The sequence below is a fragment of the Camelus dromedarius genome, chromosome 1 (assembly GCF_036321535.1).
Source record: "Camelus dromedarius isolate mCamDro1 chromosome 1, mCamDro1.pat, whole genome shotgun sequence".
In the NCBI taxonomy this organism is placed as follows: Eukaryota; Metazoa; Chordata; class Mammalia; order Artiodactyla; family Camelidae; genus Camelus; species Camelus dromedarius.
The window spans coordinates 68,774,826-68,800,092 of record NC_087436.1 but is presented as its reverse complement, the minus strand read 5'-3'; the positions used below and the strand labels follow the sequence as shown (position 1 = coordinate 68,800,092).

At 34.7% G+C, this 25,267-nt stretch overlaps 1 protein-coding gene across 1 annotated transcript in view; it reads left to right on the top strand.

Moving 5' to 3' along the window:
- The first annotated feature begins 9,147 nt into the window (after nucleotides 1-9,147).
- The window catches only part of TMPRSS11D (transmembrane serine protease 11D), a 40,908-nt gene continuing 24,788 nt past the window's right edge, over nucleotides 9,148-25,267 (top strand). The window contains exons 1-3 of the mRNA XM_064489273.1: nucleotides 9,148-9,254; nucleotides 22,404-22,525; nucleotides 24,439-24,557. Of these exons, the coding sequence (XP_064345343.1) occupies nucleotides 9,148-9,254; nucleotides 22,404-22,525; nucleotides 24,439-24,557 (348 nt within the window). The remainder of the gene's footprint in view (nucleotides 9,255-22,403; nucleotides 22,526-24,438; nucleotides 24,558-25,267) is intronic.

Genomic DNA, 25,267 nt, shown 5'->3' with positions numbered 1-25,267 from the left:
TATGACCAAGAGGCTTCTTTGATCCCTTATAAGAAACTGATTAAAAAAATTAGTATGTGGATAGCACAAGAAAATAACAGACTGCCAATATGAAAGCCATCCCAAGTTGTAATAAGCTTTGGATTTCTTAAACTATGTTTGAACAAATGCTGTAGGGATAAGATTAGTTTGGAGAAGGCAAGGTCCCATGTTGAATCTAGGAAATGGGGTACTTTAGAAACACCTGGGGCCATTTTCAAATTGTATACTCTCTCCACTTGTCAGTAATCGTGACCCCTACACATGTACACACACACACTGCCTTCAGAATCACTGCTGAAAGAACGACCACATTATATATTGTGGGCTACATTTGTTGGTTCATTTGATTTGATTTGACTGAATTTAATTTTCACTCCTCCATGAGAATGGTACTTTAACTTCATTTGTACATGTAAGAAAACTGAGGCTGACGCAGATAAACAACTTTTCTGAAACCTGAGAGGTAGTAAACAGAAGAACCAGGATTTAATTCTAGGTGTATTTTAACTCCAAAGAGTGTACTGTTTCTACTACAACGTGCCTTCTAAATAAACAAAAGCCTTTGAAACATAGTAGGACCTACTTATTTCCCACTGCCTACAAGTCATAATCCATAAAATTAAACTTGGCCATATTTACAAAATCCAATTATTACCCAACTTTTAAATTCACATTTACAATAAATGTAAACATTTATATTTAAACAACATTTTACAACTTTCAAATGGTGGGCACAAAATCTTTCTTTTTCTATCTGTATAATAACTCTGTGAGTGAGGTCATGACAAATTCATTACCAGCCACAGCCACATGACTGTGCTGCTCTGGACCTGATGACTAAACAAACCCCAAATTCAAAGAAAACACTCCGGCCCACACCTTCTTGGATCATCAGCTCTTGGGTTGTTTTCTTCTGCTCATATTGTCATGGCATGTTTCATTGAGTGACTCATACTTCCTTCAAAGCTAGGTCTATTTTCAGACACTTGTGTATTCGGAGATACTCTCTTTACCAGGATCTCCCTCCTCAGCCTAGAAAGGCAAGAAATCCCAGCTCAATAGCTCAAGTACTGTATCCTCCATCAAAACAAATGATCTCTCTCATTAACCGTGTTCCTGTCAGTCCTCCCAGGTCAGACTGTCTCGGTTTTGTAAATGTACGGCTGGAGGAATAAAATCAAGTCTATGGCAGGGAAGAAGAGGATTCTGATATTTTTTGTATGTCCTTTTACATTGCTTACTCTTGTAATGGCTGCACTTCAAGAATAGAAGGGTCAAGTCCTATCCTGCTACGCCCAGAGGATCTGGAGATTAAGAGTCAACGTTTTTTGAATTAGTCCCTGTTAAGAGCAATTCCTTTGCCTCATAAACCATAATCGCATGCCCCACCTCTCTTTCTGCGTTGAGCTCACCACAGGAAACAGGAAGCTGCTTTCATACTGAGTGCAGTTTTTCCCATCCCACTCGTCTGACTCATTCCCAAGTTCCGTTGTGAATAGTAATAGGACACCAGGATCTGCATTAATATATTTAGTTATTGGAAGTGCCAACAATATGTGTTGACTAAGCGCCTACTCATTAAAAAAGGCTTTGCTGATTGCTCCAGGAAATACAAAGATGGAGAAGAAAGAACGTATATAGTAAGGGGGAAAGTGCTGTAAACAAAAACTAGAAGACAATATACTTCACATCTTTAAAAAGTTATTAAAACAAAAGTAAAATTTTAAAGTACATTAAATATTTAAATAACTTGCCCCAATAAACTACTTTTCTTTTTTATTTATTTCAAGGGAAAATTCAGCAGTGGGGTGAAAAACAAAAACTACGTTCATGAAGGTGGTCAAAACACTTCACATTAGAAGATGGTTTCAGTATTTTATGATGAAGCTATTTGGTGTGATATGATTAACATTTTAAAATGTAGCCATTAAAATTCTTAATAATTGATGAATATGGGTACTAGATTTGCAAATTTTCTGTAAGTCTGAAATTACATCAAAAAAGTTATACTTTTATATAGCTAATAGATACATACACAGCTACTAGAAATAATATATACAGCTAATAGAAATAAAAATTAGTAACAGAGATATGCTTATGAAATAATATTAAGCATAAAAAGCACAATACAAAGGTTATACACTGATGTAACTCATGAAAAAGACTTGTACTCGTGAAAAGTACTTAAAGGTCAACATGTAAAATGAAAATGGTTTGTTTAGGTAACTATTCAAAAGTTTTAAAAATATTGTTTTATTCTTTTTACTACTACAAAACAAAACAACATCAGAATATCAGGCATAAGACAAAGGATCTGATAAAAATATATAAAGAAAGAATATGGAGGAGCCCATGCATTCCTGTCCATTATATGGTTTGCACAATATATTAAAAACTGTGTATGTAACTGAACACTTCTCAAGTTGCAGTCCTAGAGTAAATTCATTTGCCATTAGCTATCAGTGCTTTACAAGATAAAGTCATATAATTTTAGAGTTGAAAATGTTCTCTAAGACCACCTGATTCAGCTTCTCATTTTCTCAGGAATAAATGAGACTCATAGAGGAATAAGTAATTTTTTTCCTTAGGCTGTTTTCACCAACTAATTGTTGGTTGGTGAAAACAGTAGAGCCTAGAATTCAAGTTGTCTAATTTTATTACACATTCCAGTTATTTAGCATTCATTATTTCTCACAAAGTAACCTCAACATAACCTTCCAAATTCATTTCCTATCCTTTCCCACACAATAAACAGGAATATCTTTTCTCACTTCCATGCTATTCTTCCTCTATGTTTTCTTGGGCTCTGCCCTGCCTGAAAACACTGCCCAACACTCTCCATCCTTACCGGAACCCCAAACATACTTGTACTACACTCTGCTGTCCACACATCTACTGGCAGTATTGAATTAGAATTATTTTCAAAAGACATACTCAGAAAAAGACTAAGTGAATTTTAGTTCCAACTGTTCTGCTTGCTTATCCCACACTTTGTACACCTACTCAATTACTTTTCTGAATCTATTTCATATGCCATGAGAAAAACAGGATTTTATCACAGAGAAGAGAGAATTCAAAGATAGTACTACCCATTAATTTCCATAATGTATGGAAAGTATTTATTTTATGATTGTCCTTGGCTTGGTGTGGCAAAGAATGAAGTACACAACAAACAGAAAGATGGGCAAGAGTGTCACATCCTTTCTAAATTAAAGACGATGATACAGCCTGTGAAGTCACAAACTTTCATAAAATACCTATCACCTGTTATCACGTTTAATCACAATTTACTAGTATAAATAAAATTCTTACTGATTTGTGAAGTTCCCTGTCTATTTCTGATTCCACTCCACAAGTCATACAATTGGTTCAAGTTGATTCCTTCAGACTTGTTTAACAAGTTAGATTTTAATTATGTGGGATTTCCTCCTTTGTCTTCAGTTCCTTCATAGATCATACATGAGAGTCATTCATTTGAATGGAAATCTCAGAGCAATTGGATAGGCAGAAAAAAGGACTTCTTCATTACTCAGGATTAAAATGTACAGGTAAGTCTTGTTTTTTTCTCCACAATTTTGAAAGTTTTACTATATCATAAAGCATGTGAAAAATGTACGGAAACGTAAGAAATTTTGGCTATGTCTCACAATCTTCTAGTTACTTTTCCCAAAACTTCATTAAAACTCTTAAATATTGTTTAGATAATATGTTTGATATTGTTTAAATACGGTGCTTGGCTGCTTGACTGAATTTTTTATGAAATTAATAAACCTGAAGAGACAGCTTAGTGTTATGAAAACATGTCTTTAAATAAGGAATTGTTTTTGTTTTCTCGTGTTTAATTTTCAAAAAAGTGATGTGTGGATTTTAAAATGTAGGCAGTAAAAAAAATTCCTCTGTTGTTTGAAAATTTTTTGAGGATTATGTATTTTTACTCCTGTCACAGTATCATTACTACATGTGCAGTGGATTCTAAAGTCCTCTTTAAGAAAGTAAAGACAGTATTTGTCTACCTTTTATACACTATGGTATTGTTATTTTCAAGTAAGTTTTTGTTGATACTTAAGAAAAAAATAGTATCTACTTAGTTTCCTTTCTAGTTAATAATTGCTTATTTTCATACACTTTCACATAAAAAAGCAACAAATTGTAGCACAATCTAGAGTCAGATGGTACAATCTCAAAATTATATAATTTGATTTGTTTGTATCTGCATCTGAGTGTATTGTTTGTTTTGTCTTCTCATGAACACAGAAAAATATGACACTAATTAAGTCATTTTAAAAGGGAAATAAACAAAATATGGACAATCTGTTGGCCATGTTGTGTAGTTGAGTTTATTTTAAATCTCCTGAACTTTAGAAAACTTGATCAAAATTAAAATCGTTTTAATAAAATATATGTACAATTATGTGTATTTGAATATATATGAGTAAAAAATGGGTAGCAGTCTAAGTTTCCAAAAATAAATAATAATTAACAATTAATAATATAAAAATAATAAAAATTATTTCACATTCAAACAAGGGAATAGGTTTAATAACCTATCAAAATAGGTGAAAATCTATAAAGTAATTTATATATTGTATCTTCTCATTTTATGTGAAAGTGAATCACAAAATTGTATTTAGTCATTGACTAGCACTTTGTACAGTTACACATGTGAAAAAGTCTAATGAGAAATACAAAACAGTAATCATGTTTGCTGTATTAAAGTGGTAAGCTTATGAATTATATTTTTCCATCATTCCTAAACCTTCTGTAACAATGTAGTATTGTTTTGGTAGTCACAATACAGTTAGAAATGTATTTTGCAGAAATATTTTTAATCTCACAAAGAAATTTCTCTGATATTTAAAAAAAATTGATCCTCATAAACAGCTAGATGTCATTCAAAGGAAAATAGAGGAAAACATGGAAACATGCACATAATGAAAAAGAAGTACAATTTCAGAATGCCTGGAATCAATCTAATTTCTAAACTGACCCATCCTTGTAGGAAATATGACGCTCAATCAGAACCAAACTTTCCAATTACAAAGAACTCTTCTTTGGAACTTTGGTTTCTATGGATCACACTTTGAAATATTTTGGCTCTTAAAAATAAGCTGTATCTATAAATAATCAGTTTTTCCTTTTTTATTAACCTGAAAATATATAATTCACAATTGGTTTTGTTCATTGGTTAGTTGGTTGGTTTTTACTGAAATGAGATAATCAGAGTTACCATGCCAAATTGGTGAAATTTTGAAAATAACTTATGGACTTTCATTCATCAATTTGAGGGCCCATGACTAGGAAATAATGCCTTCTTTCAATCTGAATAAAGAGCAGAATTTGTGTGGGAAGGGGAGAGCATATTTAAATGGCTTGGGGAGTTAAAAAATAGACAAATTTTTATTTTGACAATCTTATTTCTAAAGCAGGACATCTGCCTGAGTTTAATATTGCACAGGATGAATTAAAACATAGATTTCTTCTCTACTGGAATATTCCCATCAGCATAAAGACATACCATAATATCTCCAATCAAAAAAAAAAAAAAAAAAAACCTCACACTTCACTATTTTCTAATTCTTCCATATGCTCTGAGGAAGCAGGTTATCCAAATTGTGGAGGGGAAGGAAAATTAAAGTAATATGTTTTTAGGTAGTTCTAGGTCATTTTTAGGTAATTTTAGGTAAATCTCCAGGTAATTCTGTGATACCTTTGGTTGAGACTGGGTTCTTTTGGATGGTTTGATTACTTTTATATATAAATTAAACTCTCAGACCTCTTTTAGTTTGTCCTCTCCTGAAGCTTGCAAAGTTTGTATGTTCCTTCCTTTACCTACCTGTTCATCCCTACGTGAAGAAGGAAATCCTACCACCAAGGGACCCAGGAACCTGGCATTATGATATAATCATGATTCATTTCAAATCTTTTAAGTATTCCAAATTTTCTCAGGTCCTCTAGGAGAGTGTCTTGTCAACTGGATTACATAAAAAGTATGAGGTAAGATTTGGAAAATAGGATGAAGATTAAAAGCTAGAATTCAGAATGTAGTCTAAGGAAAGATTTACTGTAAATGAGCATATCTCAGCTCAGGAACGGACATGTCTTAGCAGGACTCTTTCCATTGTAACAAATCTCATTTCCATTTTCTTCCTTTTTGTCCATGCTCATGATATGATTAACTGACTGCAGAGACATGTGAAAGCCAGTCAAATGCCATGAAATAAAAAGCCAAAACTGTCAGAAATACATTCCAAATTCTACCTGTTATTTCTATTCTGTCTAATGAATTGTGATTTTAACTTTCAGAAACCATGCTTAAAATTATAAATCATCAGGCAAAGGGTATATTTCTTAATGGAAATTAGTCAAGTGGACCAGCTTTACAGTTAAGAGTCCAAAATGGCACATTTAAGGTATAAGGTATTATCCATAAAAACCTTAGGCCACATGCTAAAACAGCTGCCCATTTGGTCAGAATGTTTTTCTAATGTTGGTAAAGGATGGGGAGTGGTGATGGCATTATAATACTGGTGACTGCTATCAGTCACCTAGAATCATATATTTTCTAACAAATCTCCTATATCCACTGCTAATTTGCCCTCCAAAAGATACTCAAGCTACTTCCTCAGAAACTTGTTACTCATCTGGCTCATGTCAGTCCAGCCCCCAAGATGGCTTTGGTTGATACCCCTAAAATAAGTCATAAGAAGAAGAATTAATGTCTATTTTTAAGGGAACCTAAAGATACCTAATCCATTTCCTTAAAAGCTGTTGCTCCAACTTGAAGGATAGCATTCCCTTGAGCAAAGAAAACTTGCCATAATGTCAGTTTTTCAGAGTATTAAGTCCAAATCTGGCATATGTGCATGATATGTAAAAGTAAAGCACCATCCTAAGCCTGAAATCACTCACTGGGTGACTAAGATCATTGAAAAATAAAACTGACTTTGGGAAAGTTTACACTAATGAATAACTCAGCAGAAAAAAATGGCAGATTCTTTAGAATATTTATGATATCCATGTGTCAGGAGTATGAACAAGTGTATCAATGGTTAATAAAAGGATATGTGAGTTCAAGTTTCAAGTTAGTGGATAAAAAGATCTACTGAACATTTTTCTAACACTGATAATTTTTTATTCTGAGTTAAATACATTAAAACATACAGTTTCCTTCTCTGCTGGAATATTCCCATTAGTATAAAGAGATACCAAGCTATCTCCAGTTTAAAAAAATTCCTCCCTTGACCCATATCCCTTCTCTAGCTATTGCCTCATTTCTCATTTCCTCCTCTTAACAGCAAAACTCTTGTAAAGGTTTGTTTAGACCCACTGCCTCTATTCTTATTTTCTTCTTCCATTCACTTTTTTACTTTTTAAAATTTTTATTGTTAAATATATCACACATAAAGACTAACTGTAAAAATGGACCTCTAGGTACTCAACTTTATTAAGAAAAATAATATCATCAGTACTTTAGAAAACTCTGTGGACTCTTCCTCAATTACATCCTATCCACTAACTGCCCTCCCCTCACTTTGGCCCTGTAACTGTTATCTGGCATGTATCTAAATTTCTTTATGGTTTCACTATACACACACACACACACACACACACACACACACACACATATATATTCCCTAAAGAACATATTGTTTAGTTCTACATATATTTTAAATTCATTTTATGGGATCAAAATTATGCTTTATAAGTGTATAGTAATAACTCATTCATGTACACAGCTATGTGATATTCCATTCTAAGAGTCTAATATAACTTACATAACCACTCTTTGGGGATTTTACCATTAAAAATGACACAGCTTTGAACATTCTTAAATGGGTCAAATGGTACAAACAACCAAGAGTTTCTCTTAGGTGTGTTCCTGCAAATGAATCTTCTGGACCATAGGGTGTATGCATGTTTATCTTTAACTTTTCCTCTTATCCCATTACAAGCAGATTCTCATCTTCACAGTCTCAAATAGCTCTTGTCTAGCTCTCCAGTGATCATCCAAATGTAAAATCCAATGGTCAGATCTCAGAGCTCATTTTACTTAACAGCTTCACAGCAGATCATTTCCTCCTTGAAATACAGTCTTAAAGCTTCCAAAACATTATTCTCCCTTGATTTTTCTCTTATCCTACTGGTCAAACTTTCTGAGTTTATATGCTGTATCTTTCTCATTTTCCTATTGCCCAAATTGTAAGTAATATGAAATACAATTTCTTTTCTTCTAGCTCTACTTATCCAGTTACATGTTTTCCAATACTGTTTCAGCTGATGATTCCCAAAGGCAGGTAGTGATCCCTCAAGTCCACAGTCATTCACTGGGAAACCCAAAATGCTCATGCTTGAAAATAACTTATAAATCAATATGGCAAATAAGCCATTTTGAATCTTACATACCCAAACAATTTATTTATACCTCTTTTGTGATAATTATTGTATTATTTCTTATGCTTTATTTAATTCATTTATGTTATTCATCCAATGAAAAAAATCCACTTTTTGAGTGCCTAATTTTTGTGAGTTGTTGTTTTCAGTGCTAGACATACAGAAATGGAACAGAAAGGCCTAGACTCTGTTTTCATGTCATTTATTGGGAAGGCAGGCACTAAAAAAATTAAACAAGTAAGTATCTATTTAATTCTACTTGTGACAAGCACTATGAAAAGAAGTTTAGGGACTCTGATTAATTAAGATGAATGGAAGCAACTGTCATTGAACACATTTATTCTATGGAAATCTTAGCAGAGCAAAAGGTAGTTTTTACTGAAAATCACAATCTTCCTTGTCAGGAGCAACCATATCAATGATTAAAATGAAAATATGTGATTTCATTTTGATTTGTTTAATAAGATGATACAAAAATAAGTATTATAGTAAACTATCTAGGAGTTTATGGAAGGCTTCTCTGAGGAAGTATTATTTAAGCAAAAATTAAATGCAGGCAGGAAACTGATCATACCAGTCTCTGAAAGCCATATTAAAGAGCTGGGATTATATTCTAAGCGAAATGAAAAACAAAGATTTGACAAAGGCAGAGACATTATTATATTAGAATTTTAAAAAGATCATTCTGACTCTCTCTAGAGAATGATCACTGTGGAGAGGGGGAGATACCCATCGATGAAGGGAGACCAGCTTGAGGCTAGTTCCGTATTTCAGAAATGGAATGAATATGGCTCCAACAAAAGTGCTGGGAGTTGTGACAAAACTTGTGACATATCTAAGAGGTAAAAAGGATGCAACTTGACACTCAATTGGATGTGAGGGATGAGAGAGAAATCAATCATGATTTTCAGGGTTTCCACATGAATAACTTGGTGGATGTAGGTATCATTTACTAAAAAAGAAAATGTCAAAAAAAAAAGTCTATCTGATGGGGCAGAGAGAGGTTGTCAGTGTTAGAAGGGAGAAGACAATTCTGCTTTGGAAATGTTGCGTTCTAAACATCAAGTGGGGATATGTGAAAGATGCAGTTGAACATTTCAGTCTCAAAATCATATATAGATCAGCATTTCTCACAGTGTAATATCTGGTTTATTTCTATCTGGATCCCCTAGGGCACTTGTTAAAAATGCAAATTTTTGAGCAGCAAGACCAGATCTACTGAACAGTCTGAGTGTTGGATGCAGGAATTTTCATTTTTATAAACTTTTCAATCGATTTTTACACACAGAAAAGCTTGAGAACTGTTAGCTTAGATGGTAATTAAAGTTGATTAAATGAAATCAACTAGAGAGAAAAGTGAACACCCAAGACAGAGCATGGAGCAGCAGACTCTTAAGGTTGAATAGAAGAGAAGCAACCAGCAAAGGGCATCAGAAGGATAAAAAGATGTGTCAAATCATGAAAAACAACAGAAAGAGACTATTTCAATAAAGAGGAATAGTCAAGGGTGTGAAATGCTGCTAATAGGTTTCACCTTATCCTCCTTCAGAAACTCATGAATGCCTTAAAGCAGGATAATTTTTTGGCCATTTTTTAAAAATGTCCCCAGTGCCCAGCAAAATAGTGTAAAGAGAACTCAATTATCTATTGATTTTTCCACCATTCATTTAATAAACAGTGTTAATAGAGTGTCCACCACGTCCCGAGTTGCAAAAAAAATTAATAAGACCTCAAAAAAAGATCACAGATGAAAAATCAAGAGATACCTCTGTACCACTACTTAATCTCTCTTTAGATCAGTTTATTCATCTGCATAAAGGGTAAGATGGAGTGGATATTCCTGAAGTTCCCTTCCACAGGTAACATTCTGTGATTCTGCAGAATTGTTATTGCTCTTACAAAAGGCCATTACAAAAGAATGGTATTAGCAGCTAGAGCTGGGTTCTACCTAAAAGAGGAATGTAGAATTTACCATTTATTGACTATAAGCCAGAGTTCTAAGTACTTTACAAACAGCACCTCATTTAATTCTCACCCCATTCTGATGCATGTTATTATCCCCATTTTAAGAATGAGGAAACTAAGGTTCAGAGAGGTTTTGTCACTTGCCCAGAGTCACACTGTGTCTGTCTGATTACAAAATTTATGATTATCATTATAGTAATGTACTCTTTCTATATTACTTGTACAGCAATTAAAAATTCAATCCTCCCAACAGGACTAGTATTTCATAGGAATAGTATATAAAAACAGAAAAAACAGTGATTATAGATACATTTGTTCAGGAGACAGAAAGGAATGCCTTATGTGTTCAGCTCTTCATTCCCATGTTAGAACCATGGAAATGTTCACAGAGTAGACAGGGCCTCACTTCCATCATCTAATCCATCCTCTCACTGTACAGATACACTTAAAACAGACCATCAAAAACTTCAGGAGATACAGTGGAGAACCAATCACAATCAGTCCCTGCCCTCATTTGCTTGACTGACCACACACTGACACAGGGTCAGGTGTCAGACAATATTTCAGTTGTATTAATAAGTTTTTAAGTCATTTATCTTCACTACAGCCTGAAGGTAGATACTACTGTTACCTCCATTTTTCAGATAAGGAAATGAGGAGAAGTAAGGTAACTTCCCAGATTCACACAGCAAGTAGAAGGCAAAAGCAGAATTTGAATCCTTAGTCCAGCTTCAAAGTCTGTGCTCTCAACTGCTGCCTCTCTCATGGAGCTTAGTTTGCTGCAGAGGGGAGGAGGGTGATGTCAGGATAGGGACATGCATAAGGAACATGTAAGACAGACATTCTTAAGGGAATAAAGTGTTTACAAAAGTTGAAAGTGTGTAGTAGAGGTAAGAGAATCTACCTCATAGAGTGGTCGTGGAAATAAGAAGGAACCATCCATGTGAAGCAAGGAAAGAAAAGAGCAGCGTGAAGGTGATAAGGAAATTCACTCATTCTTCATTAAGTGACAAAGGGGAAAACTCAAATCCAGAGAAGTGATTTGTCTAATGTCAAGTAGCTTTTCTGATCCCTTCAACACTGTTTCCCCACCACCCACCCTGCCATTGTGCATATTTCTTCCCAAGATAAAAGGTATCTACAATATTTTTCCTGAGCTCTGAGGAATACATTCTATTGTGTAGGCTTCAAAAATATTAAAGCTATTGACCTTGGAACTCTGCTCATTCCATTATGACACAAAGTCATTATAGAAAAATGATACTGAGAATCTCAATTCTTTCTTCTGCTTCTTTAGAAAATCTGGGCAAGAAGCCACTAGGATTCAGTTCAGAAGGGACTGAGTACAAGATGCTGTTTTTAAAAATATACTGATGAAACTAAGTATTACTCAATAGCATCTGAAACAACTAATCTTGGGTTTGGTCCATGATTCATTAGAAGCTACTCTTTCTGTGAGAACAATTATCATTTGCTGGATATAGTTAAACAGAATTATCCAAGATAAATACATATGGGGTTCTGATTTCAGTCTCCACTCCTCCCAAGTTACTAGTAATAACCCTTACTAGTAGCACTGGGAGAATAATCCCAAGAAATTTTTGGATTCTCTACTCTATCATGCCCACTAACTTATTTCACCCAATTTGCGCTGAAATGTCTTTCTTGCTGAGACTCTTTACTAACAGATTTTTATTTAACTTGTGTATTTAATAATGTATTTGTCTTTTTGTTCTCCTACCCCATTATTCACAGCACCTCCTTTCCTCCTTCCCTGCACCCCTCCCTAAGTAAACAATGTTTTAAAACCTGGTATATATCTTTCTATACAAATTAAATAGGATCATCTCCTTGGTAACTGTTAGAATTTTTAAGTACTTGAGTCTATATATAATAATAAAATCAAATATTGGAGGATGAACTCATCTGGGGCAATAAGTGCCGCCTTGTGCTTCTCCAGGGTGTGATATACCAAATCCCTCACCTCACTGGGATACATTTTGTAGAAACAATGCAACAGGAAATACCCTGATACTTTCAATTTACATTAAGTCACACTGAGCTAGGAGTAAGGGCCCCTAAATCCTTCACACATTTATTTCCTATAGAAAACAAATATGTATTAGGGTCAGTATATTTTAACAAAGCAGTTAGTTAAGGTTTTGAACATTTCATGACGATCTTATACCAGAAGAGGGCTGTCTATGTACCTGGAGTCTAGGAAACAGAAGAAACTAGTATGCCTTCAATAATATCATCCTGTTCTGTCTCAGAGCTACTCTGATCTAACTGTATCCAAAAATCTTTGTTACACAAAGTGTGGTCCTTGGACCAATAGCATCAGCATCACCTGGGAGCTTGCTGGAAATGCAGAATCTTGAGCCTAACCCCAGATTCACTCAATGTAAATCTGCATTTTTAAATTCATATATATATTAAAATTTAAGAAGTACTGAAATGAACAACTGCAACTGCACTAAACAGCTACAAGTTTGGATACTTCCCAAGTATCCAAAATGGAGAGAGAGGAACAGCAAGAGGTATCTTTGCGTATTTAAATACGAATGAGAATGCCATCTAAACTGGGTGTGCAATAGATTTTCCATTCCTCTCCTGCAGAAACAGTGCCTTGGGTAAGTTAGAACTCACAGAGGAGCATATTCTTCACTGAGTTTCAGGAACATTGTGTTCCTCAAAATGTTAAGTATTTCACAAATAAATGTTTCTTTGCTCGTATAAATTTGAGAAAAACTGCTTAGTTCAGGCTGCATAAGGAAGAAAGAAACATTTGCAAAATAGCAAATAAGTAAATTTGCAGAATAGCAAATAAGAACAAAGGCTTAGCCTATAGCTATGAACTACTTGGGAAAATCTACCTAAAATGAAACCTTTGACCTTGGTCTCATTATATGATGCCATAAGTACCCAAAACAATCAGCTACTGAAAGACCACTTCTACTCTATTAAACAGTCAGCTGTTTAAATAATTAAGCACCCAGCATGAGTAGTTTCTATATTGTTTCATTCATTAGACTATTCATGCCTCTTTTAAGTGTAGGCTAGTAAAAGAAGTATAAATGAAAGTTTGTATTTCTTTCTTTTCTACTTGTAAGCCACAATAAAAGTTCATTTTCCCTGGGTCATGGTTCAATGCATTTTTAGTCTCATATATAAAATTATTTCACTTAGAACAATGGGTGATTATATGTATTTAGTAAATATTAATTGATAACTGCCTAAATTATATATACACACACTGATTTTCACAATGCCAAGTGCTTTTACTTACTACTGAATACCTAAGGCTATAATAATGGGAAGTTCTTTATGAAATCTATAAAATCCTTTATGAAATCTATAAATCCTCAAATCTATAAATCCAAACCCTCAGTCATGTCCTTTGCTCTAAAGCAAAGACTCTAAATCCAACATATTTAATGTCTTCTATAATCTCAATTGATTTTATTTTTCCAGATTATTTTCCACTTACTTGCCTACAAGGCCAATTATCGTTCTCCAAGCACACTTTGCACTTTTCATCTCTTTTGTTTCTGTTTTTTCATCTACTCAGAAGTTCTACCCGTCCTGCAAAGTATAGCTCACATGCTACATGTTCCATGAAGATTCCTAACAGTCCCTCCATCCTTTAACCAAAAGTTACTTCTCTGACCTCTCAATTTCTGTAACATTTGGAGTGCTTATGTGGCACTTTTTACCTATCACTCTAAAGTTACTTAAGGAATTTTATCTTATTTATTTTTGCATGTCTAGCAAAATAATAGGCATGTAAATCTAATATTTCTAAGTAAAGAAATTAATGATTACAGGAGAAGAGTAGAAAACTAATATTAATTTTTCTCTACTGCAAAAAGTACCTCAATGGAGGCAGCTGTGGACATGTGCCCTTTGGTGTAAAGTATCTGTGTGATAACACCCAGGTGTTAAGTTGGAAGAAACCGGAGTGCATAATAAATGTTACAACTAAAGATATAAATTAGAAGTCATCTTTGAAAAAAAATGTGTATAAAGTAAGCTGAAAAAGTGTGGACTAGGTTAAAAAAAAAGGACTAGAATAAGTAAATAGGAAAAATTGAGTATTTTGAACGAAGTGCACTTTGTTCTCTTGATGATAGATTAAATATAAACAGGGTAATATATAAGATTAAACTGATTAATGAAAAGAATTTCATCTTACTCTAAACTGCTTCTTTAGCACTTTACAATTTATATAGCATAAATATTATGTTTTAATTCTCACAAAATTCTGTGTGGTGAGTATTGTTATCACCATTATATAGCTAGGGAACTGAGACTCCATGCTGTTTGAAGGACTCATTTATGATTACTCAACAGCTACTGGTATAACAATCTTTAGTTCTTGAGTCTTTTCTAGTATATTTCCTAGTTGTCGCTACAATAATTCCTTAAATTCAGGAAAACTTTTTCAGAATTTACAAACAAGTGTCATATACATTTTATTTGGATCTTTTTGGATAAGGAAGGTATTGTTTTGTCCATTTTTAAAACAAGGCAACTAGAGTTTGGAAAAGTTATGATTTACGTGAGATCTCACAGCTTAGATTTGACAGAGTATCTGAATCCACACCTCCTAACTCCACTTCTGTTTCCACATCCTCTTAGAAAAGTCTTTTACAATGCAAGAATTAAACACTATGCTCAGAAGTTTAAAGTCAATTAAAACAATCTTTTATATATCAGATCCTTCTTTTCAGAAACATGACTGATATTAGAATGAAGGATATCTCAAAAAGAAAAAAATGATCATTTTTAACTTCCTTACTTATTGCAGAAATATAAAGTGAACATTATTAATAAAGAACATATTACAAAACTGGAACAATTTTTCAATGTCACTAGGTCCAAATAAATTAAACTTTGATATACTGTGATGAAGCATAACCTATCATTTTTCCCTTCTCTAATAATTGTTTAATACTGCCTAAGATATATCCTCAAACACTACAACCCAGTAAAAAAATTTAATCAAGTAATTGCTGCAAAGCATCTTAAAATATATTTCAAAGATTTAACAATAAATTGGAGAAAGAATGCCCATAAACTTCCAGTATATGAAAATGATCCCTTAGGGTTTAGAACAAATTAGACAAAGTATGAATAGAGCATCATAGGAAAGGAATTTATTTTTCTCCTAGCAGTAAGGATGGATTTGTCTTATTGTGGCCTCACCCTCTCATGGGGTTGTTTCTGTGGCCTAGATCTGTTAGAAAGAGCCTGAGTTCCAGGTACAGCCTGAGTCCTAGGAAAAGAAGAACTAAACTAGCCTGTGAAGTAACTGAGCTCACACTCTTGGCTTCCCTGGCAGCAGGTTCTCCTGAACCATCATGAACCCCCAACTCAACAACTACATGCATATATACATACGCACATGCTTACATACATACCTACTAGTCATTTGTCCATATCAATTTGCAAATTTTATGAGAAGAATTTGAATCCTAGATTGGCTTTCCCCACAAGTAGCAGATTCCAGAACTCTGACACATCATTTCATGCCTGTTGTGGACAGTTGTGCAGTTTGTGCAGTGTACAAAAATGCTTGGCTCAGAGGGAGACTGAAAGCCAAGATGGCACCTATGCTGCCTGCCAAGCTGTGTGCCCCAGAGTAGAGCTGCACGCAGCCCAAAGAACACCCTTTTATAATTGTCTCTGTCTCCCAGAGAAGTTCTTTTCCTAGTAATCAAAAAAGTATAGCATAGTCTTGTTCAGGTCCCTTACCATTTGCCCAGTCTCTGTATCCTCAACTGGTATAAAGGGATTTATATCCTCAAGGAATGGAAACTTATTTAAATGCTACCCAAGACAAAATTAAATTGGAAAATAAATCATTGAGTTAAAAGAAAGTCATGCAGTGCATTCCAAAGGTACACACATACAAAATATTGTGGGTTTGTGATTCAAGGATAAGAATTTTATCTTCCATATAAACCCGGAGTTTTCAGAATGCATTATGGTTTAATAAAACAAATATATTCAAGAATCCTTAAAACTATGGCACTGACTCTGCAATCATCCAGCTGTGCATTCCTGAATAATCCTGTGTCTCTCTTTTCTTTTAGAATATACTTAAGGTTATCAAGAACAACAACAACAACAAAAACCTTAAGAAATAGATAAATAAAGTATTGGAGTAGATCAGTGATTTGCTGGAAATAGGAAAGGATCCCTTTCCCACAACTCAAATTCAAAGAGAGAAGCTACTCTATTTTCATCTATTTTATATCACTGAGCTTCCAAGCTTTTTGAGAACTTGAACAAAGTGATCCTCAACTTAAAAAATTAAATCATTGAAATGGATAGTCTCTATTGCCTGCCTCATGACAACCACCTAGAGTTAATGAAAGGTATTTAAACAGAGTAAGTCCCTCTACTTTGGAAACATTTCTCATATTCTTCATAACTCCAATTTATAATGTAAACACATACATACTCAAGTATGTGTGTTTGTGTATCCTGCAATACAAGGTCTGTAGAAATATTTTTGAACTTTCCATTTCTTAGTATCAACAATAAGGTAGTAAATGTGATAGAAATTAATAATAACAACATGATAATTAACAGAAAACTTCCTGCTATCTGAAGTGGCCACTTGCAGTTTGAGCTTGACAGACCTGGATTCGCATTCCAACTCTCTTACTAGCTAAGTAACTAGGCTTCTCATTCATTATCTGTAAACCAGGGTTTCTAAACAGGGATTAAATTAAATGATGTAAAAAAGTTCAGCCAGGTACACGGTAAGCACCCGATAGATGGCAAAGATTATTCTCTGATCTGTATTTTTTTCAGTGTTTAAAGTAAGAATGCATGGCACACAATCCTATATAAAGTCCCTCCAAACAATAGTAAAATTATTTTAAACCCATTTTTGCAGAGCCATTCATCAACTTTTCCATAGCAATGCCTGATACGGACTCTGTAATGGGTTCTGTGCTAGGAATGGGGCATATCCTGGCAGACAAGATGCATCTCCATCTTTCAGGAGCCACAGTCCAGATGTGGATGCAGGCACATGAAGGGATAAGGATTATAATAGAACATCACTGAGCATTATGAAATCAGATGAGGGGCAGCAAGGGGAGAAAAAGTTAACTACCTAGTGGGAAATTAAAGATGTTTGAATTATTTCAAGGATAAAATGAGAAGTATCCAGGCAGCTGAGATATGAAAGTTTCCAGGCAAAAGACAGCACACACAGAAGCGGCTGTGACATTTGATCTGGCTGGGGTTAGGTGGCAAGTGAGAATGTGGCAGAAGTTGAAATTGCAGATGTGATTTGATTAGCCTTAAGTGCCCTGGAAAGTTTGGATGCCATCTGAGAACTTTGATGAGCAATAGATAAATTTCAAATGAAGTATCAGAAGGGGAGGATGCCAGATTCTAAGATTTACATTTTTAAAATCCCTAGAAGAATTGTAAAGAATTGATTGGAAAGAAGCAAAAACCTTTAATTCAGTCGATTCCTCTTTTCCCCATATCTCATAAGTGAATCACCAGCAAATCCTCTAGGGTCTAAATGCAAAATATACCCAGACTCTGACCACTTCTCACCACCTCCATTGCTACCACCCTTGTCTAAACTACCATCATCTCTCACTTAAATTATTTAATAATCTCCTAAGTGGTCTCCCACTGCATCCCAGGGCCACTACTCCCTGCAAAGTGCCCAGAGTGATCCTACTAAAGAAATAGATCTGATGTTAATCTTTTGTTCAATACCCTCTAAGACTTGTCTCACTCAAAATAAAGACCGACGTCCTTACATGCAAAGCCCTAAGTGATCTTTCCCGAGCTGCTAACTCCTAGTTTCTTATCTTTCTGCCCTCATTTTCCTTCAGTGCCCGCCACCCCTGACTTTCTCACTCCACTCCAGTTCAGCTGCCTCTCTTGCTGGTCCTCAAACTTACTGCATGAGCTCCTGGCTCAGGGCTTTCAAACTGCTGTTCATCTGCCTAGATAATTCTCCCCCTGATATTTTCATGGCTTGCTCACTCAACTCCTTCTAGTCTTTACTCAAATGTCACCTCCTCAACAAGGCTGGTCACTCAATCTAAATTTTTAGCACCCCCATACACACCCCCTTCCCCACCTCTCTGCTTTTTTGTTCCCTTTATTTTACTTACTTATCTTACACATTTCTCTCCCGACACCATGAGGATTGCTATGACTGTTTCTTTTCATTGTATTCCCAGCAATTAAATTTTGCCTAGAACACTGCAGTCACTCACCAAATAGCTCTTGAATGAACTGACTAGTTAATGGAAGAAGGGAGATCAGTTAAGAGGCCTTTCTTGTAATACAAGCAAGATGATAGCAGCCAGAATTAAGAAAGAGATAGGCAGAATGGACAGAGAGATTTAGACAGTAGGAAAAGAATCTACTGATGACCTCTTAAATGTGGGAAGTTACCAAGAGGGAGCAGGTACAGCTAATTACTGGGTCTTTAACTTAAGGTACCAGGTAGATGGTGGTGACATTTATCAATAGTAGAAATAGGGAAGCATGAGTACAGGGTGGAGAAAAAGACAGCAAGTTCAGTTTTGAACTGAACTGTTGTATTTAAGGAGGTTTTAGGACATCCATAAGATGTCCAATGCATAATTGGAAATGATGGTGTGGAGCTCAAAAACGAGGTCTGAGCTGAAGATGTATCTTAGGAAATATTACCTTATTAAATGCTTGCTGAAACTATGGCATAGTATGGGATCATCAAGGAAGAATGCATATCACGGGAAAACAACCATGGGCCAAATCTTTATTATCATACCTGATATCTTATTTAAGTGGACACAAAATTGTTTAGAAGTCCTCTATATACATACATATTATATACAATTGAATTTGCAATTACCCTGTCACTGTTTTCCTCTATTCTTGCAAATAATGGAAAGTTATTGGCAAGTGGTTCTATTAATCCACAACCATATATTTGTAACTATGTGCCAATGGCAGAAATTAACATGTATTTGTACATAAATATGATATATTAATGTAAGGTGTACTTTCAAATCAAAATTAAATCAACAATTATTTTATTGCATATTTAATATGTGTAAGGACAAAATCTGAGCATTCAGTTTAATAAAGCTCTCAACAGATGTTGATTTTCTTAGCCTCCTCCAAGTGATATCAGGAGAGATAGGAGTCCCAAAGCTTTTCCATCTCTTGTAGTGTGAGGGAGGAAGTGTATGTCAGAGGAAGTCCACATTCCTTGATTCTAACCACCCTGATTTCCATTTCCAAATCTGTCACTCCTGAGAAATTATGAGTTATTTACTCTCTGAGCTTCAGTTTTCCTATCTTTCAAGCAGGTATCATAATACCTACATTATGGCTAATATGAAGACTGGCAATATACCTGCACAGTGTCTGACACTTAGGCTCTCATAATGAAAGTATAGAATAAGTTTTCCAACATTCATGTAATTTTCCAAGTCAATGAAAGAGAGTAAGAAAGAGGGGGAAGCTGGTTAAAAATATCACAACTGCGTATCTGTTTTGCTATTTAAATGCAAGCACTAAGAATTTCATTGGTCAGAGTCCTGCTTTAAAAGCAAAGTATCTGCTTGCAGGTTTCCATTGCATATGAGTCAAAATTCGGACAGCATTAGCAAATATATTTTCTCTAGTAGATTGCAAAGTAAATACTACACACAATTTAGTGCATGTTGGCATAAGCTTTATAATCAGCCACATACAGAGGTTCAATGACAAGTTGCACTACTACCAAGAGAGCAGATATTTCTTCAGCTGTTTCTATAGGGTGGAGCAACCCATTCTTATGTAATTAATTACGGCTTGTGAGATTAAGGTAATCTGAGGTCCACACCCTTTGTTCATTGAGTCATATGTCTCATGATGTTTTTCAGGCATTGAGTTTAAGATGCTTTCCGTGAACTAAAGCAAAATTGGCACTAAAGTCATTCTCATGGGAGGCTTATCCAAGCTAAAGCATATGCTGACTCTAGCCTTTGTTGTTTTTTGGGGGGACAGAGGGTGGTTGACTTCCAACTTATCTTTGGTTTTTAGGAACTTCTCAATCTATCACTCATAAATCTTGACACTTCTGCTCATTTCTGGAAATACAGTCAGTTTCCTGGTTATTGAGATGGAGAATCAATCAATATGCAACTTATTTGAGTTGGCTTTCCTCCAATTCTGCCTTTTTCTGGCTCTCCTACTGCTCAGCACCACTGACATTTACTAAATTTACAATGCCAAACACAGCAATTGTAACCACATGTCATTGGTACAACAAACCCATAAGGAAACACAAGTGTAAACTGAGGATCAAAAAGTCAGCAAATGTCAAGGTGCCAATTTTCTCCTATAAGAAAATCACTACAGTAGTCATTCCCAAATGCTGGACTCTGGACCAGTAAAAGTCAGTTTTCACTAGTCATTAGCAAAATGAATTTTAAGAGCAATGTAATAAAAAGACATCACTAAGCTAAAGCTAAACAACATCTTTTTTGTTATTCTGAGATTAAGTCCTTCCTACTTTTATATATTTAAAAGCCCTTTTATTAAACAATAATGTTTGAGCAAGGTCAATTTTTGTAATTTTTAATATGTTTATTCAACAAAATTGAAAGTTGGCAAGTCTACATCTACCTCTAATAACTTCTGCAATGATACTGGTCTCAGAGACATAACTTACAATGTGCAGGTAGTACTATGTAAAATACCAGGAAGTGCCTTTTCATCAGGGTATGAGTCAGTTAGAGCCCAAACACCACCAGGTGACCCTGCTGTGAAACCTAAAAGTCTCGGAATCTGATGGCATTCCCTTCACACTTACACGAGAATGCTAACAAAACAAATAAGAGAAATGAAAACCAGACTATATTCTGGCCAAATGTAACTGCTTTTTAGCTCTGTTAAGGCTTTTAAAACTAAAACACACCCAGGAATTAACACATGCAATAAATATTTATAAATATCATAAATCTATGAACCCCCTATATATGCCAGGCACCCTACAAAGTGTCAGAAACATACACATGAATAGAATCTTTATCCTCAAGGCTCTCACAGCTTAGTGGATAACCTATTTAATAGAAATATATACTTTATACACCTAACATAACCTCACTGATTTTCAAAACAGCCTTGTGAGGCAGGTATTATTCCCATTTTCAGATGAAGAAAGTCTTAGATAAATGACAATAAGATCTCCAAGCAAACAAGGGATAAAATAGGAATTCACACTCAGCTCTTCCGGTGACCTCTCCAGTGTGAGTGTGTGCGGTGGTGGGGAGGGAGGCAGTGAAGAAAACAGTGCCTAGGTTATATGCCAAATGTAATACCAGACACTGTGTTAGTATAAATCTATTGGCTTACACTGATATTGATGAATCCATGGGTGAAAAAAAATGATAAATCACACAAATCCTCTGCTGCTGGTATAGTTCTAATTCATTTCAGGTGCCTGCTACTCTCCTGAATCTCAGCTCTCAGCCTCTGGCCATATCTCTATTTTAATAATATGGAGAATAGTACAGTGGGAAATGCTACTGTTCTGACTCCATCCACCCCTCTCTCTACTCAAAATGATCCCTCTTCAGCACATCCCTGGGGATGGTGCCCAGATAAGGGAGCTTACTATAGCAGTGTCCAACATAGGGTCTTGGAAGAAGTTGTAGTAAAATAGAAAAGAGTTATTATTATTCTTGAGAACTTCATCAACTGGCAGAAGAAGGAAAAGCAATTGCATACCACAGGTCAGATTCACTTATTCTTCTATCAAACTACCTAAATGTCAACATTTTAGTGCTGAAAAAAATTGGAAAGAAAAAACATTAAGGAGAGTGTTATTCAGTTCCGTCTCATTTTCAAAACAATATTCCTATCAAAAACCAGTCACTTTTCTATAAATAGAGCCACGTGCAAGCTAAGAGGCTTAGGAAGGCAGAAAATGATCATGAGCACTAAAATGATGGATTCTCTAAGTGAAATGAGTGGCCTCCGATTTTCTTCCCCTTTCTAAGGCCAGCACGGGTGCCATCGGCCTCAAGATCCCTGAACCCATTCATAGTGTGTTTTGTTGTCATCGCAGTGGTGGTGATCCTGGCATTGATCATAGGTCTACTTGTCTACTTTTTTGCTTTTGGTAAGTACCAGAAGACTGGAAGTACCACTTTTCAAATGAATTAACTAAATATACCTTCAGATTAAAAGTCTGGCATTCTCTCTTTTATTGCCACTTTTATTTCTTAATATAAGATAATTATGTTTCTTATATACCTCTAAAAATATATGCTCATGTCTATATTTTCTCTAATTCAGCATTTTTTCTCTTCTCTTTTTTTGGGGGGGGGTGCTTTTTTTTTTTTTTTTTTTTTTTTAGTATACTAAACAACATTATTACCCAGGCAAGAATTATTCTAGCCAAGGGAAAAAAAACTCTCAATACTTTCATGATGCTAGAGTTAGTTCATATTGTTTTTCATTAATATGATTTCCTTCTTCATTTAATAACCTGATAAAGTTGTAAAAATAAAATATTACAAAGAAACTTAAGTTTCAACATCTAGAAGTTGGATGTACCTAAGTATTCATTAATTCATGCCCCGTCTCCTGAAAACAATCTTAGGAGCAGGACAGTTATGACAGGAGATGAATTTGCAGTTTAGAAGTAGCAAGGGGTAAAAAACAAACTTTAAAAAGGGTTCTGTTCTTTTTTGTCTTATTTTAATTTTTATTATGTCATAATAACTAGGAAACATAGACAAGAAACAGTATAAAGAATGCATATGCCCTGCTCATTCACAAACAACTTAACCTAGTATCTCAGTAAATATTCTTCCAGATGTTTTAATGTAGATATAATGTGTCAAGTTTCACTAGATAATCTATGTTATAACCTGTTTTTTTAACCTGAAAATATACTTTTGAGTTTTTTTTTTTTTTAATTTCAGCTATAATCCTGTTAAATCATTTAAATCACTGGGGTGGGGGCTGTGAGGGCATAAGGGTATGTGTGAGTATGGAGACTGAACAAGAAGAAATTTATTTATTGCAGTAACTAGGAATAATCTTTTCAGTCAATCCACTTTGGAAGTTGTGGCTTAATTTTGTTTTTGACTACATTTTGCTATCAAATCACCTGGAGTCAACTATGTCTAAGGTGAATTACAGAGGCAGGAAAAACAAATATCAAGTTTCAGATTAAACTAATGAATTTTCACTTTTAATGACACTGTGTTGTCACACAAACACAAAGCAAGGAGCCTAAGTAAGTCATCTTCAAAGTGTATCCCAGTGACCACTTACAGTATTAGAAAGACATACTTCTGCCACAACGGACCACACTACTCTTTCCCCAGGATCCTCAACTCTTTCTCTGAGATACTTCTCTGCATAAATTACGTATATGAATGTTCAAAAGGAAGCAGGGATTTTTGCCTAAGAGATTATGTTATATCCATGTTCATAATGTTTCAAAGAGGTGTATAAGTATGTTTAGAGATTTTTATTTCCTTCCACAGCTTAATATAACCTTTGGAAGACCCTGTTTTCATGAAAATAATTCACACTGGACAACCAGATTAGATATCTTGTCAAAAGAGTTATTTTGTAGATTAGTCCAAAAAACTACTAACAAGATACTAACTCCTTTGAAAAGGATAGCATTTGAAATAATTTTTGAACTATTCAGAATTACTTTGGGTTACTCCTTAATAATAAACGAATAATAGCATATTATAGACATTAATATTTCTTACATAAACAAATCTGCAATCACAAATCTCCCTAAAATATAGTAAGAATGAAAATTATACTTCTGAACAATTTAATTTCTCAAATAATACTGTTCTGATTTTCATATACTTTCAAGTTTCAGCTTTGCCAATCTTTTCAAAAACTGAAAAATAATTTTTTTATAGTTACATTTATATTGTTTAGAGTTTTCTTTCTTTCAAGGAAAGAAAAATTTTTAATTGTATAATATAACCTCTTGTAATCCTGTATAAAGATTACGTAGCAATGTGAGAATGATTCTGACTTTTCTTTGTTTTATAGATCAAAAATCTTATTTTTACCATAGCAGCTTTAAAATCCTAAATGTTGAATACAGTGATGAGTTAAGTTCACCAGTTACACAGAAATATAGAAATTTCTGTGGAAGAATTGAATCTATGGTAAGTTTTTAATTTTTATTCTTTATTATTTTTTGATTGAAGTATATGGTCAGCTTACAATGTGTCCATATCTGGTGTACAACATAATGTTTCAGCCATCCATATACATACATATATTCCTCCTGTTTCTTCAATAAACATTTATCAAGCATCAATCCTGCCAAATGCCGTAGACATACAAAAAGTGGAGTAGATGCTGGATCCTGCCCTTGTGGAGCTTAGTCTAACACGGGAGATGAAACACACCTACAGATATTTATAACCCAAGATATTTAGTATGTGGCAAGATAGCAACACAGATGTGAGTTTGTGGTGAAAAGATAAATTATATCCAGCCATGGAGACCACTGACAGCTTCTTACAAAAGACGACTTTTCTGGCTGGCTATAGGGATGAGTAGGGCACACTACAGCTAAACCATGAGCCAAGGCAAAGAGAAGAGAATGTGCTTAGCCAACAAGATTGAGCTTTATTTTGCAGACAAAAAGTCTTGCACTAGAGGCAACATGATGGTAACAGGCTCTGACAGATTTGTGTTCAGAGATGTAAAAATTAGATTATAAAGAGAAGAGCCTGCACACAGTAAGACTAGTTAGAAGCTCATTATAGTGGTCCAGAAGAAAGCCAACGGGTTAAAAGCTTGAATAGGAAGTATTCCAGAAAATGGGGAAATGCAGATAAAGCTTCTGTTTTAGGCCTACCAAAGCAAT